General features: G+C 36.1%; 1 protein-coding gene across 14 annotated transcripts in view; it reads left to right on the top strand.

Annotated features, from left to right (window-relative positions):
- BCAS3 (BCAS3 microtubule associated cell migration factor) overlaps positions 1-16,143 on the top strand; it is a 591,457-nt gene that overhangs the window by 284,253 nt on the left and 291,061 nt on the right. For all 14 annotated transcript variants that reach the window (XR_007413014.1, XR_007413013.1, XR_003133737.3 and 11 more), the window contains 3 exons: positions 1,668-1,792; positions 4,608-4,773; positions 7,195-7,295. Coding sequence is in view for 11 of the 14 variants with exons in the window: in XM_025440686.3 (XP_025296471.1) it covers positions 1,668-1,792; positions 4,608-4,773; positions 7,195-7,295 (392 nt within the window). In the remaining 3 variants the exon portion in view is untranslated. The remainder of the gene's footprint in view (positions 1-1,667; positions 1,793-4,607; positions 4,774-7,194; positions 7,296-16,143) is intronic.

Here is a 16,143-nt window from a genome sequence, read left to right as displayed (position 1 = left end):
TCCAAACTCTTTGCTTTCCCTAGCAGGAAGGTATCAGAGCAGAAGGCTGGGGAAACAAATTATGTGGAAGACTATGTCGAGTGTCATAAGGACCTGGAAACTGAGATTACCAAAGCACAGTCTGATGTTTTAGAAAATTAGTTGAAGGCTGTGTGCCATATAGAAGACAGTTAACAAGCACTGTTGAATACCATGATATGGGAAGGCACTGCCCTGATTGCTCTACGCACATTCCCTAATACAGTGGTTCTTAAATCTGAGCATGCACCAGAATCTCCTGGAGGGTTTGTTTAAAATAAAATAAAATAAAATAAAATAAAATAAAATAAAATAAGAATTACTTAAAAAAAAAAAAAAGGCCCAGATTATTAGGCCCCACCCCCAGAGTTTGGGGTTTGGCTTGATAAATCTTTATATATTTGAGAAGTTCTCAGGTGGTACTACTAGCCAGGGAGCACACTTAGAGAAAAAATAACAAATAATAACAAATATAAAATAACAAATAACAATGCTTAAGATAACCCTACAAAGTAGGCATGACTGTTTTTATTTTATGTATTAGTGGCCTGAGCTCTGAGAAGTTAAATAACTCAATCAGAGTCACACAGCTAATAAATGGCAGCATTCAGGTTTCTTCTAGACTCCAAAACCCAATCTTTCTCACCCTTTATTCAGAGATAAAAGAGATAAAGGATAGTGAACAAAAGAAGGTAAAATAATGTTATTTGATGATGGAGACTGACGAGCAGAGTAGGAACATCAGAACTTTCATTCCCAACTGGGCTGTGATCTCGACCAATATGCAGTGAGGCTATTTTCTGGTGTATGAATGAGAGAAACCTTACCACCATTTATCCGAGGTGGTCAGAAGAATTGCCAGTGAGCTTTGGGGAAGCCTTTGCCAAATTCAAAGAGAAGAGAAATAAGAGGATTTCACAGAAGATGAAAGGTTGATATTAGAAGTTGATAGCATAAAAGCTAATTTGGGGAAAACAAAGAGGAAAGCAAGTACTTTCTTACAGTAGTTATGTCAGTTACTAATGTGTCCTCAAACATGTGAAGAACAGAACAGAAATAGACACATCATTTTCACCCATGGAAAAAAATAAACAACAAATAGGAAGATTGGTGAATATAATTGCATTGGAGCATTCAATCTTCTCCTCCTACATTGTCTAACTTGTATGTGGCATTGTGGCTGAACCATTTGCAGGGCTCCATTTTGTATCATTTCATTATTTTCATACATGCTGTCTCCAATCAACTGTACTGTCAATCTCATATCTTATATATCAAAATGAAATAATAAACTATTTTATTATTGTGAGATATTTATGCTGGTTCTTGTTGTACTTTAAAATCTCCAGAGAAATGTTATCCATCTGAAAAGAAGTGATTTGGATTTCACCAATACATACTTCAAAAAGGGGTTGATTTTTATGGTTTTTATATGTTAACCATTTTGATAATATTCTAGAATTCTGCAATAATTTTACTTTTATGGCAGAATACAGTCTCATACCTGCAGTTATTACTTAAGTCAAAATGCATGTCCACATTGAAGGGTTTGAATACTTAGGGGTGGAATTTTAAGGAAAATCGGTCACTATCTTGAGGTCCGTGATTCCATCATGGTAATTTTTCTTACTATTATTTTATTTTTTAAGCAAAGTTAAACCACCTCCACAAATTTCACCCAGCAAATCGATGGGCGGAGAATTTTGTGTGGCTGCAATGTTTGGGACATCCAGATCATGGTTTGCAAATAATGCAGGTCTGAAAAGAGAAAAAGGTATGTAGATTATTGAAGCTTAACTTGACACTTGTAATTTTTGTTTCTTGAGGGAAATTCATAGTAGTTTCCATGAATAATCTCAAACCCAGTATTTTCTGAGCCCATTTTTTCCTTTCAGGTAGTATGTCTTTCCTCAGTTCCTCAAGCATCACTAAGGAGAAAAGCTATCATCCTCTCACTATAAATATGAAGTAAATTTCCCATCTGAATGTCTGTATTTTGTTCTGTTGGTGACAGTCTACCAGAGTCCTCAACATTGTTAATTCCATACCACCACACATTTTTACATTATTTTATATTTACATTTTTATAAGCTGATTCCATGGATTGCCTCTGAGATGTGGAGAGAAAAACCTTTGTTATCCCTATTTTTAGAGACAAGGAGCTTGAGATCAGTGAATTTGAATATCTGAGCTAAAAGCACCAATTAGGAGGTGATGGTATCAGAGTTTGAACCCAGATTTTCTAAAGCTCCATCTTGACTTTACAAAACAAACAAACAACCAACAACAACTTTGCCATGTTATAAATTAAGAGATAAAAACAGGCTCCTGCTCAGAAATGAGTTGTCTTTTTTTTTTTTAATTTTTTTTAATTTATTTATGATAGTCACAGAGAGAGAGAGAGGCGCAGAGACACAGGCAGAGGGAGAAGCAGGCTCCATGCACCGGGAGCCCGACGTGGGATTCGATCCCGGGTCTCCAGGATCGCGCCCTGGGCCAAAGGCAGGCGCTAAAGCGCTGCGCCACCCAGGGATCCCTTTTTTTTTTTTAAGATTTATTTATTTAAGAGAGAGAGCACATGAGAGTGTGCACACACATACAGCAAGGGAGAGGCAGAGGGACAGGGGGGAGAGAGAATTTCAAGCAGACTCCATGCTGAGTGCAGAGCCTGACTTGGGGATTGATCCTATGACTCTGAGATCATGACCTAAGCCAAAATCAAGGATTGGATGCTCAACTGACTAAGCTACCCAGGTGCCCCTAAGAATCATATTTTATGGTAACCACTGTTCTTTGAATTTATATAGAGTTGTGTGGGGTTTTTTTTTAAGATTTTTTTTTTTTTATTCATGAGAGACCGAAAGAAAGGCAGAGACATAGGCAGAGGGAGAAGCAGGCTCCCTGCGGGGAGCCCCATGTGGGACTTGATCCAAGGACCCCAGGATCATGCCTGGAGCCGAAGGCAGACACTCAACCACTGAGCCACACAGGTGCCAGTTGTGGTTTTTAAATCCCTGCTTCGATCATCAAGATCAATACCTAAATTTTTTTACATAATTACTGCTTTAGTATGTTACTCCTTATAGTGTGTAGAAGAGTACCTACATTCGTGGACCAGGTATTTAATTTTGAATATTAGAATTTTGCCCTTATTATTTCAAGCACTATTAAAGTAGGTCACAAACTGAGTTGTTAGCGAAGCACTTCTCTGCCCAGCTCCACAGGCTGTATTGTTCTTGGCAAAATGGCCCTGCTTTACGCTTAGTATTGGCAGTCAAACATCAGCCCTCTCCCTTGTTATCGCCTTTCTGTGACCCTTTCCTTGGAAATAAGATCTCAGGCACAGCAGGTTCTTTGCCTAAGTGGGAGAGGATACAGTAAAGTATGCAGGCCTTCCATTTTCTTATCCCATCTTTATTTTTTTGTTACCTCCTTAGTTTTAATGATGCTATCAAAATGACTTTTTGTTACTAGTTAAAACCCTCTGTGAAGCTCGATTTCAAATGCTTCTCCGTTCTCTTCTAATTACCCTTTTAACTTACTACTCCTTTATGTCCCACTGACTGGTCGTTAGCCATTTTCTCAAATCAGCTGTAATTGATTCCACTGGCATGGAGATAAGGTGACCCACCCAGCATTCATGAGCGATTTTATATGCTCCTAGGTTTACTGTAAAACCCAAGATAGAGGACTAAACCTGTTTTCGTAGTGAAGACATGTGTACTCCTTATAAAGTCATTTGATTAGATCCATATTCAGCACCTGACCTTAAAGTATGAGTGGTCTTCATTTACCATAGAGGCCAGTAATCCCATGAAGAGGAAGGCAGAAAGAGGATTTTGGGGAGGAGGACGTGCTTTTTTATTTATTTGTTTTAATCTAGATTTTAAAGACAAAGTTTGGGGAGCCTGGGTAGCTCAGTCAATTAAGTGTCTGACTCCTGATTTTGGTTTAGGTCATAATCTCAGGGTTGTTAGATCAAGACCCGCATTGGGAATCCTTGCTCAGCCAGGAGTCTGCTGGATATTCTCTCCCAACCTCTCCCTCTGTACCTCTCCCCCCTCAAATAAATAAATAAATCTTTAAAAAAAAAAAAAAGAGAGAAAGTTTTCCAAGAGAAAGTAGAGCAGTTAGGCTGATTGAGGCATACAGAGAGCCTCTCATGCAGTTAAGTTGGTACATCCTGTGTAACTAAATCTTAGTTCATACAGTGTTCCTCTCCAGGCAGTCTTTCCCTATCCCACCTGATATCATTTTGTTTAATGTGGAACAAATTACATTGCAGAAAAATACAAAAGGCTGTGAAATACTGTTTTACTGTATTAGAATTTTGAGTTTATTTTCATCATTCTTGAAATAAATAGCTTAAGATTTAAAAATATTTTGATAGCACAGAGATTCTCATATTCATGAGCATCTACTTCTAAGAAGCAGTCTTTAGGCAGGAGAGGCACCTCGTGAAAAATCTCCTGCCGTATTTTCTCTCAACAGCCTCAGAAACAGACTGAAAGGTCAGTAACTTGTAAAAATTATTCTGTGTCCCTTTTTTGCCATCATCACACAATCAGCGTCTGTTTTTCTGTTTGTAGATCAGTCCAAACAAGTTGTAGTTGAATCTCTCTACATTATTAGCTGCTATGGGACCTTAGTGGAGCACATGATGGAGCCGCGACCCCTCAGCACTGCCCCCAAGATTAGTGATGACACCCCACTGGAAGTGATGACATCACCTCGAGCCAGCTGGACTCTGGTTAGGTAGTAACTCCTTCCATTGTTTTTAGTAGCTCTATTGAGGTGTAAAATATTAAAAATGTACAATTTGATAAAGATTGACATGTATGCAGTTGGGAAATCATCACTATAATTAACATTATGAATATATCTGTCACACCCAAATGTTTTCTTGTGCCTCTTTGTGGTCTCTCCCTCCTGTCCCTCTTTATCCCTACCTTACCTGCTGAGCTCATGGCAACCAGTGCTCTCTGTCATTAGAGATTAGTTTATAGTTTCTAGAATTGTATATAAATGGAATCATAGTGTATATACTTTTTTTTTGTCTTGCTTCTTTCCACCCAGCAAAGTTCTTGTGATCCATCCCTGTTGTTGCATATATCAGTAATTCCTTTTTTGAGATATAATTTATATGTAATATAGTTCACCCATTTAAGTGAATTTTCAGTAAGTTCTGTACCCATCACCACAGGCAATTTTCATCACCCCCAAAAGAAACTCTATACCTGTTAGCAACTCTCTCCTTTTTCACCAAACCTTTCAGCCTTAGGCAACCACAATTTACTTTCTTTTTTTTTAATATTTTTTAAAATTTTTATTTATTTATGATAGTCACAGAGAGAGAGAGAGAGAGAGAGAGAGAGGCAGAGACACAGGCAGAGGGAGAAGCAGGCTCCATGCACCGGGAGCCCAATGTGGGATTCGATCCCGGGTATCCAGGATTGGATCCCTGGGCCAAAGGCAGGCACCAAACCGCTGCGTCACCCAGGGATCCCGCACAATTTACTTTCTTTTTGGATTTGCTACTAAGAACATTCTGTATAAGTGGAATCATGCAAAATGTGACCTTTTGCATCTGACTTTCTTCATTTAGCGTAATGTTTTCAAGGTCCATCCATGTTATAACATGTATCCGAACTTCATTCTTTTTTTTTGGCCAAATAATAGTCCACTGCATGAATATACCACATTTTGTGTCTATTTGTTTATCCATTTCATTTATCCAGCTGATGACATTTCCACTTTTTATTTTTTTTAATTTTTATTTATTATTTATGATAGTCACAGAGAGAGAGAGAGAGAGGCAGAGACACAGGCAGAGGGAGAAGCAGGCTCCATGCACCGGGAGCCCGACGTGGGATTCGATCCCGGGTCTCCAGGATCGCGCCCTGGGCCAAAGGCAGGCGCCAAATCGCTTCGCCACCCAGGGATCCCCATTTCCACTTTTTAGCTGTCATGATTATCCTAAGAACATTCATGTACAAATTTTTGTGTGATCATTTTTTCAGTTGCCATATGCCTCCTTTTGAATTACTTTGTCCTTGCATCTTTGTATTTTTGTGTGATCATATGTTTTCAGTTGCCATATGCCTCCTTTTGAACTACTTTGTCCTTGCATCTTTGTATTACATTTTCTAGAACTTGGGTTTTTTTTCTATCCCACATATAGAGCTTTAGTGCTTCCTCTATTTCCAGTCTCATGTTTACTGAAAATAAAAAGTACATTGGAATGGCCATTAAGGGGACTGGAAACTAATATAAATAGGTTAAAAGATTTCCTTTAAGATGATTCCCCAATATATGATGGCTAAACATTGAAGAAATGTTTTTAAGAATCAGAGACCTTCTCAAAAGTACATGATCATTAGAATCTTTATAAGCAAGTATAAAGAAGGAGAAATTAAATTCTGGAATAAAACCTGTTTGATACAGTGTACAGTGGTACAGAAGAGGCAGGAAAAAATTCATCCTGACAAGTATGGAAGGAAAGAGACAAAAATGGATATTAAAATGATCCCTCTCCTTTTGACATTTTAAAATATTCTTATATTGATTTTTGGAGGCTCCAGCATTCTTTACTACTACTTTACTAGTCTAGATTGATCTGATCAATATCTTATTTATCAAGCTATTTAGGAGCAGGCAGATCTAATTAAAATTACTGCACCATCATTGTTGAAATAAATGGCTTATTTTGGAACTCAGATACTAATTAGGTCTATTATAAGTCAGCCATTCATTTAACTGTGTGGGGTTTTTTTAAACCACTTTTCCCTGCTTTATTTTATTTTAAAATAAGCACATTCTGAGAATAGCGAGCTCCAACAGTTGTCCAAAAGTAGGTAAAATTAGAGCTACTTAGTCATGACATGTGAATTCCACACTTCCTCTCCATGTAGTGCTTTGAATGTGTTGTCTATCCTCTTGGAAGGTCTTCTGCTGTTTAATATCAGCTCTATGTAATCGTATGACTCACTGCCACCTTTTTATTCTTTTTAAGCAAATGGCCTCATATTTCAGGTTTCAACACTCCCAACAAGTTCACTTTAATGATTACAAAGATAGTGTGAGTTTAGTATCAGTGTCTATAAGTGGTGACAGTAATAGTGATTTACATCCCATCTATTAAGCTTAAATATTAATATTCTTCTGCCATTTCCTTAGAACTCCTCAATGGAATGAATTGCAACCACCATTTAATGCAAACCACCCTCTGCTCCTCGCTGCAGATGCAGTCCAGTATTATCAGTTCCTGCTTGCTGGCTGTAAGTAGTTCTCATTGTTTTTACCTTCTATACAGTGTTTTGAGATTTCCTCTTAAAATGCTGACTTTTAACGCAGCCGTGCATATCACCATGGATCCAGAGGCCATAGGCCATAAATAATCAGATTGAGGCAAGTAAGATATGTAATATGAATGTAAACCAGAAGCCTTAGTGCATATTAAGTATGCGTCTGGCTGTTCATATTCCTTGGCCATGAGATATACTCCTGCAATTATGTAAGTTCATGAGGGTATATCTGGTGGTCTCGAAAGTTTTTGTTTTTTAAATGAGGATACTAGGATATAATAAACTTCATAAAACTTGGTATCTTGAAAAAGAATAAGCACATTTCACTGTGAAAAGTATCAGCAAGTTTTTCTTTTTGTAGATTTTATTTGGAACAATGAAGTAATGATTGCAACTCCATTGGGTGTTTACTTTCATATCTAAACCCTGAGGAGAACATGACACTGAGCTAGAAACAGCTTATTTTGTAGGGGAGGCATGGAAAGACAATTTAATATTTATTATCCAGTTTATGATCATAGAATTAAAAATTCTTTACAATTATAATTTAATTTTGTAGGATTGGCTGGATCCTTAATTTAACTTGAAGGCTGTGAGTGCTGTATGTTTTTAAGAAACTTCTTAAAAATCAACATTGACATGCTTTTAATGGAGTTTTGTTGTATTGAACTTACTATCTTGCCTGGCTGTTTTATGCAGCATGAAGTAAAATAGTTCTAAAACTATTTTATTTTATGTTTATAATATGTTACATATACTTGAAACAAAATTTACTGACTTTGCTTGAAATTTCTGAAACTTCATAATTGTAACTCATAGTTGGCAGTCTTGTTTTCTTATAAAATTGATTCTCCAGCATGTATTTACTGAGTGACTTCTATGTGTCAGGCACTTGTGATTTAAACATGAATAGCATGTTGCTTCTGTTCTCAGTTCACTAATTTGAGCATTTAATAAAAAAGTAAAATGAACTATGAGTGCAAAACTTTAGTTGCTAAAGCCCTTATAGTGGGGTATATGTAAGTCGTTTTGGGTTCAAGAAGCAGTAAAAGTTAGGTTTTAGTTTTTTTGTTTTTTTTGTTTTTTTTTTTTTCTTTTTTTTATGAGAGACACACAGAGAGAGGCAGAGACATAGGCAAAGGGAGAAGCAGGCTCCCACTAGGGAGCCAGATATAGGACTCAATCCCAGGACCCCAGGATCACGACCTGAGCCGAAGGCAGATGCCCAACCATCAAGCTACCCAGGTGCCCCCTGGTTCTAGGTTATTAAAGCATATATTTAATTCTTATCATTTGAATTAGAAAAAAATGACATTTATATAATATCAAATTAAAATCATAAGAATGCTTTCCCCGTACCTCTCAACGCGGATGAAAATAACTAGTTGTTAAGTAGAGTTGAATCAGAATTAATTTTGGTTTGCTTTGTTTTGTTATTTTGATATCTTGTGATTTATTGTGTTCAGTAGGCAAACAATAGCAAATCCCAGATATATAAGACAAAGAGGCAAAAATGAAATGCAGCTCTGTCCCTTAATATTTGTGTTCCAGCAAATTAAGCTGATTGGCATTACTTGATTTTAGCAACTCTAAACACCTTTCTCTAATTTTTAGAATTACAGAGGTCCCCAGGTGCACAGTTTAAGAATCACCCCTCTAAAAAAAAAAAAAAAAAAAAGAATCACCCCTCTAGGCAGTAGCAAGCCACCAAATGTTTTCAGGCATTGGAGTGACACCATCAGAACTTCATTTTAGAAAGATCATTCTGGTAGTGTTGTTGTAATGGTAGGTTCAAAGGAGGGGAGTGGTATCAGGGGAGGGGTGTGGACACTTGATGATCCTAGGGAAAGATGAGAGGGCTTTAATGAAGTCTGTATTACAGAGGAGACAGGGCAAACCTGTGAGATGTTGCAGAGATGGAATAGAAAGGAATTAGAGATAATTTGAAAGAAAGGAGTCACTGATGATTCTATGGTTTCTAATTAAAATATGTCATATAAATATGTTTCAAGTTAGACCATTCCAAGTGGACTAGCTAGCATTAGGACAAGGATAAAAAGGTCTGAGTTCCCTTTCCAAATCACCTCTCAATAATTTGATAAATATAAAATATTAATAGCAATACTTGCTCTTTATAACGGTATTGTTACAGTCAATGAAGGGATGCTAAAGTTATGTAACTGTAAAAAAAGAACCCAAACTAATAATATAGTATATTGTTAAATAACTTACATTTAAACTAAAAAAAAAAGAAAAAACTCCCTGTAAAACAGTTTAAGTATTATTCTACATCTTTTTTCTTATCTCAAAAGTATTGATTTTCAAATAATAGACTTCAGAGACTTAATAATGGAATACCTATTCTGACTATGTGATCTCGTCATGTTGTAGTATCTACTATGTAAGTGATGGATGTAATATATTTGTTTTCTTTCATTTTGTGAAATGTCACTGAGATAATTTAATAGTTTAAAAAAAAAACACCTAAGAAGTAGGTAATTTTGTAATAATTATTACATTACTTCTTTACATTGATGGTAGAGACACAGAATTAGCCTGATTTTGAAGTCCCTGTTTTCTTACATAAAGAAAGACTATTTGATTGGGAGTCTTGGACATGCCATATATTACGGGACTGAAGCAATTAAATATGCAAAAGATGGACATCTGCGTCAGAGAAATAAAAGCTTGAAATACAATTGGTAAAAGCAATGCTGGAGCCAGTTTAGAGAGAATGTTTTTACCTGCCCATCTGTTGAGTCCTTTATGCAAGTTAGACCCTCATTAAGAAGACAATCTTATTACCTTCTTGCTTTCTCTCCAGTTCTTCTTACTGAAACCATTTGAAAAGATGTGACCTCTTAAAACAAAAGTATACCATACTTGATGCTGGGAAGCTTTTTGATTTAATTATATTGAAAATCACCTCTTATTTCTCTGCTTAAAGAATTGATAAATATATTACTGAAAGTATTTTCAGGTATAACCATTTGGAGTAAAACTCTAATGCAAACTTGTCAGAGGTCACAAGCATTGTTTTTTTTTTTTTTTGGTTGTATTTGGATCTGTGGATCAAATGAAGTAGACTTGTACAAACTCCGGAAATTTTAATAATAGTAGACAAAGCATGATGTAAATGGAAATGGGAAAGAGACTTTGTCTCAGGGAGAAGAGAGTAGGAGAGCAGGATGTTTAGCAAGGAATCCCCACTCCCCTTCCAGCCTGTAATCATAATAAATACACTGCTAGTTGATAAACAGAGCTCTGCAAATGTGGCAAAAGGGTGACTGATGGGGGAAGGGAAGAGAAACCTGTCTGAACCACTAAAGACTTCTCACCTAACTTTAAAGTGAAGGAAGTAGAAACTCCAAATTTTGTGAGGTTTTTTAAATTTACATTTTTAATTTTTCTTTTCTTTTTTAGAGAGCATGAGGGGCAGAGGAAGAAGGGGCAGTGGGAGAAGGAGACAGAAAATTTAAAGCAGGCTCCATACCTAGCAGGGAGCCTCAGATGAGGCTATGATCTCATGACCCTGAAATCATGACCTGAACTAGAATCAAGAGTAGGATTCTTAACCAACTGAGCCACCTAGGTACCCCAGATTTTGTGTTCTTAACTGTAGTCCCCTTTCTCACCTATATTAATTGAATGGGAATGATAGAAAATTAAGGAATTTTGATCTATCAGATATCGAATTGTAACAGAATGCTCCTTGGAGCATTCTGTGGAGGCAGAGATGTCTTCCTCATTATTGGGTTGAACTATAGGAAATTGCCATTTTGAGTAAGTAAAACAGGAGTCCAGTATCAGCAAATTCATGCAGTTTGAGTAGATTGATTTAAATGTATAAAGTGAATGCGTAGATGGTAATCTAATCTGTATAGCTCAGTAAAGGTAAAAGTCAAGAATCTAGTATCAAAAAAAAATTTTGCTTTGGTCATAAGAACTCTCAGGAATAGTGTATAAAAAGATTATAGCAGAGGAGATTAGTAATTTTTGTGTTAACACTATTTTTTCCTTTGAAAAAAATTACATACTGTAATTACCTTTTCTAAAATAGGCCCTTTATTTCAGTATTTTCTGTGCCAGAAACAAAGATAAACATTAGAAGAGACTAACAAATATCATCTGGCTTTGAATATCATCTCAAAATAGACAATAACTTTTTCTTTAGTCTGCTTCAGAGTTTCCCAAATTGTAAATTAAAGATAGAGCTTACTGAGTTGACTTGGGAAAGCTTTGTGTTTTTTTCTTTTTTAAAGATTTTATTTATTTATTCAGGAGAGACACAGGAAGAGAGGCAGAGACACAGGTAGAGGGAGGAGAAGCAGGCTCCATGCAAGGAGCCCGATGTGGAACTCAATCTCGGGAATCCAGGATCATGCTCTGAGCCAAAGGCAGATGCTCAATTGCTGAGCCACCCAGGCATTTGGTGAAAGTTTTATTTAGGGGGAAAATCACATTTCCTCCTTTTCTTTCAGGTAATTTGGCATCAGCATTATTTTTATGTTGCTAACATTAGCTTTGTTGGGGGAAGGTCAGACTTTGAACTTCTTTCTGAGGTGATCCCTGGGTATGTGAGAAGTTCCTTTCTAAGCTTATTGAGGTTTTTTTTTTTTTTTTTTTTTTTTGTTAAATGATAACAAGAGATCATTCAGCAGAAACATAGCTTTGATACACAATAGAAAGGTGATCAGAATCCATAGAACCTCTCTGTTTTACTGGGGATATAATTGTTTTCTTCTACCTTTAAAAGCATTATAGGAAAGGTGGGGAGAAGCTTTGACACCATTATGAAAAGGAATGAAAAACACAAAAGATGGTTAAAACCTATATGTTTCAGATCTATATATTTCAGTTGGATTTAGAATCTTTTGTGTGTGAAAATAATGTTCTTTATTGGGTATTTCTTGAGGCTTCATTTGAGATTTACCATTCCGCCTGAAATAACAACAAAAAAGAGAATATATAAAACAACTGTTTTACTAACAGCAGGGAATGAAGGACATTGATTCCCGGGACATCAGAAACAAATGAGGCAAACCTTACCACTGTCTCCATTTATTGCTCTGAAAGAGTTTGTGGGCTGTGCTGCAATGGAGGGGGGTGGGTTTCCAAGTGGAATGAATACAAGGGGAATGGAGCAGTCCAGTAAGACCATGGAAGAGCATCTATCAGCAAACTATTATGAACTATTATTGTAAATGAAGTTTTACTCCAACAACCACACCATTTCATTTATATATTGTCTATGGCTGCTTTAAAATTATAACCACAGATTTGAGTAATCATGATCCACAAGCTCTATTTTACTATTTGTTAACTCCTAACCTAGAATTTGCTGGATAGGCCATCAGAGAGAATGGATCTGCATAGAATGTGAACTCTGAAGATGTGCAGAGGGTCCTCCTCAAGTATTCAGCCCAGTACTGGTGCTTGTAGGAAACTGCTGGAAGCCAAGGAAAGAACCATCAGAGAGTCCTAGAGGGCACAGAGCCTAGAGCTCACACAGGGTCAGAAATAGTGACTCTAAAACGGTTATTGTAACTGTATTTCATGTATTTGAAAAGTTAAGTGGAGACATGGGAAATTTGAAAGATTCAAATCAAAGTTCTAAATAAGAAAGCCTAAATATGAAAGCTGCACTGGATAAGATTGAGGATAAACTAGAAATTGATGAAGAAAATGTTAGTGAACTTGACATAAACTAAGAGAAATTTTCCAAAGTGAAACACAGAAGAAACCAGTATAATATTTGAAATAGCTTCACTGAGCTGTGGGATAACCTATACTTGAAATCAGAGTCCCTGATAGAGGGAAGGGGGTGGTATGACAAGAGAAATAGCCAGAAAACGTCCAAATCTGATGCCAACTATTAACTCACAGATCCATGAAGTTGAATAAGTCTTGAGCACAAGAAACTTGAAGAAAACCGTACCAAAGTACATTATAATCAAATTGCTGAAAATTATTTAAAAAGAGAAAAATCTTAAAAGCAGCTAGAAGTAAAATATATATATATATATATATACACACACACACACACACACACACACACACACCAAGGCAAAAATGGTAAGAATGACAGATTTAAGTACTGAAAGGAAGCAACTATTAATCTAGAATTCTATGTCCCCCCCCCAAAAAAAATTGAGAGAACTTTTTTTCAGATATACAAAATTTTTTTTAAATGATTAGCAGTAGATGTGCTTTATATGGCATGTTAAGTCCTTGAAGCAGAAGAAAAAGAATACCAGATGGAAAGGAATAAAGAAGACTGAAAATGGTTAATATATACAGTATGTGGGGGGTTTGGGTAATGGTTTATGTCTCTATAAAATAAAATTTACTGTTGGGGCACCTGGGTGGCTCAGTGGGTTAAGCAGCTGACTTTTGGTTTTGGTTCAGGTCATGATCTCAGGGTCATGGGATCGAGCCCCACATAGGGCTCCCAGCTGGCTATGGAGTCTGCTTAAGATTTTCTCCCTCTCTCTCTGCCTCTCTCCAACATTCATTGTCTCTCTCTCTCTCTCTCTCCCCCCTCCCACACCCTCCCACTCCCTTCCACTTTCCCTCTCTCTCTCTCTCCAAAATAAATAAATAAGTAAATAAATAAATAAATAAAATAAAACTTACTGTTAATGCAAAAACAGTATCTATGTATTGAAGTCTTTAAAATACACATGGATGTATATACACACATATGTGTGTGTATATGTATATATTTTGTGTGTGTGTGTATATAATGTATGACAACAGTAGTGTTAAGTCCAGGAGTATGGGAAATGGAACTATTAAAAGGTTTTTAAAATATATGTGAGTGGTATCACATCACTTGAAGGTAAACTGTGATATGTATAATGAAATGTATGTGATGTATATAATGAAACCTAGACCAAGAAAGAAAATAAAAGGGAAACAAGCAAGATGTAACCCTGAGCATATCAGTACTCACATTAGTTATAAATAGTCTAAACATCCTAATAAAAAAATCAAAGATTGTCAAATTGGATAAAAAGCCCCAACTATATTGCTTCTTAGGTGAAACATACTTAAACCCTGAGTTACATTAATATCAGACTTTATGGAATATCCTACCCAACAAAGGAGGATACACATTCTTTTCAAGTGTACAGCAAACAGTGACCAGGATAGGCCATCTTGTGGGCCATCAAACAATTCTGAATAATTGAAAAGCTTTCAAGTCATTCAAAGTATATATTCTCTGACCACAGTAGAATTAAATAAGAAATGAATAACAGATCCCTGGAAAATCCACAAATATTTGGAAACTAAACAACATACTTTTAAATAATACATGGTTCACAGAGGAAATCAAAAGGGAAATTAGAAATTATTTTGAACTGAATGAAAATGACAACAGAACAGATCCATATCTTAGAATACTATTCAGGAAAAAAAAAGTGGATTGAAGTATAAATATGTGGAACAAATTGGATGAGTCTCGAAAATATTTTGCCAAGTGAAAAAGCCAATCTCAAAAGTTTGCTTATGATAAGTCTTAAAAGTACCATGAGAAGAAAGGGTTCCATTTATTTAACATTCTCAAAATGACAAAATTATAGAGATGAATAACAGATTAGTGTTAACCAGGGCTTAGAGACAGAATTAGAAGGGAAGGGTTGGCTGTGACTATGAAGGGTTAGGTAGATCTTTGTGGTGATGACATAGCTCTGTATCTTGATTGTATTAGAGGTTCCACAAATAAACATGTGACGAAATTGGATAGAACTCTATACAAGCACACAAACAATGCACATACCCTCATACAAAATGAATATATGTAAAATTGTATATATAAAACTGATGAATAAAGTCTGTGGATTGTACCAGTGATGATTTCCTGGTTCTGAAACTAGGTTAAGGCTATACAAGACTGCATTATACTATTTTGCAATGTTTCATGAATCTTTTTTTTTTTTAATTTTTTAATTTATTTATGATAGTCACAGAGAGAGAGAGAGGCAGAGACACAGGCAGAGGGAGAGGGAGAAGCAGGCTCCATGCACCGGGAGCCCGACATGGGATTTGATCCCGGGTCTCCAAGATCGCGCCCTGGGCCAAAGGCAGGCGCCAAACCGCTGCGCCACCCAGGGATCCCTGTTTCATGAATTTATAATCATTTCAAAATACAAACTTTAAAGAAAAATAGAAAAACATGTGGGATAGTACTGTCTCAGTATTCAAGAGCAATTTTATAGGACTAAATAGTGCCTAATGTTCTGAAAGCAATGGCCTCAGCTTCCACATTCAGACACTAGAAAAAGAAGAGCATATTAAACCAAAAGAAAGGAAAGGATAGAGATCGGAGTGGAAATCAGTGAAATAGAAAACATATAAACAATAGAAAAAATAGAAATAATATAGAAAAACAAAAAATCAATTAAAGCATAATGTCATGGGGTGGTTTTCTTCTGCTTGCAGTTTGTAGGATTCTTGGATTTGTGAATTTATAGTTTTCATGAAATTTGAACATTTTTATGCAGTTATTTGTTCAAATCTTCCTCTCTCCTTTTGTGACTCCAATTGTATGTATGTTGACCATCTGATATTTTCCTAGCTTACTGAATTTCTGTTCAGTTTTTAAAATTATTTTCTCTCTCTGATTTTGTATAATTTATATTTCTACATACTTAAATAAATCAAGTCTTCTACTCTACTCTGCCTAATCATCTGTTGGTTTTGTTCAACGTGTTTTTTTCATTTTAGATATCATGTTTTTCATCTCTAGAAGTCATATTTGGATCTTTTTTATATCTTTCATTTCTTTCCTTGCCATGTATGTGTTTGAACATATGGA

The sequence above is a fragment of the Canis lupus genome, chromosome 9 (genome assembly GCF_003254725.2).
Source record: "Canis lupus dingo isolate Sandy chromosome 9, ASM325472v2, whole genome shotgun sequence".
Classification (NCBI taxonomy): domain Eukaryota; kingdom Metazoa; phylum Chordata; class Mammalia; order Carnivora; family Canidae; genus Canis; species Canis lupus.
This window is presented reverse-complemented; position numbering and strand designations above follow the sequence as displayed.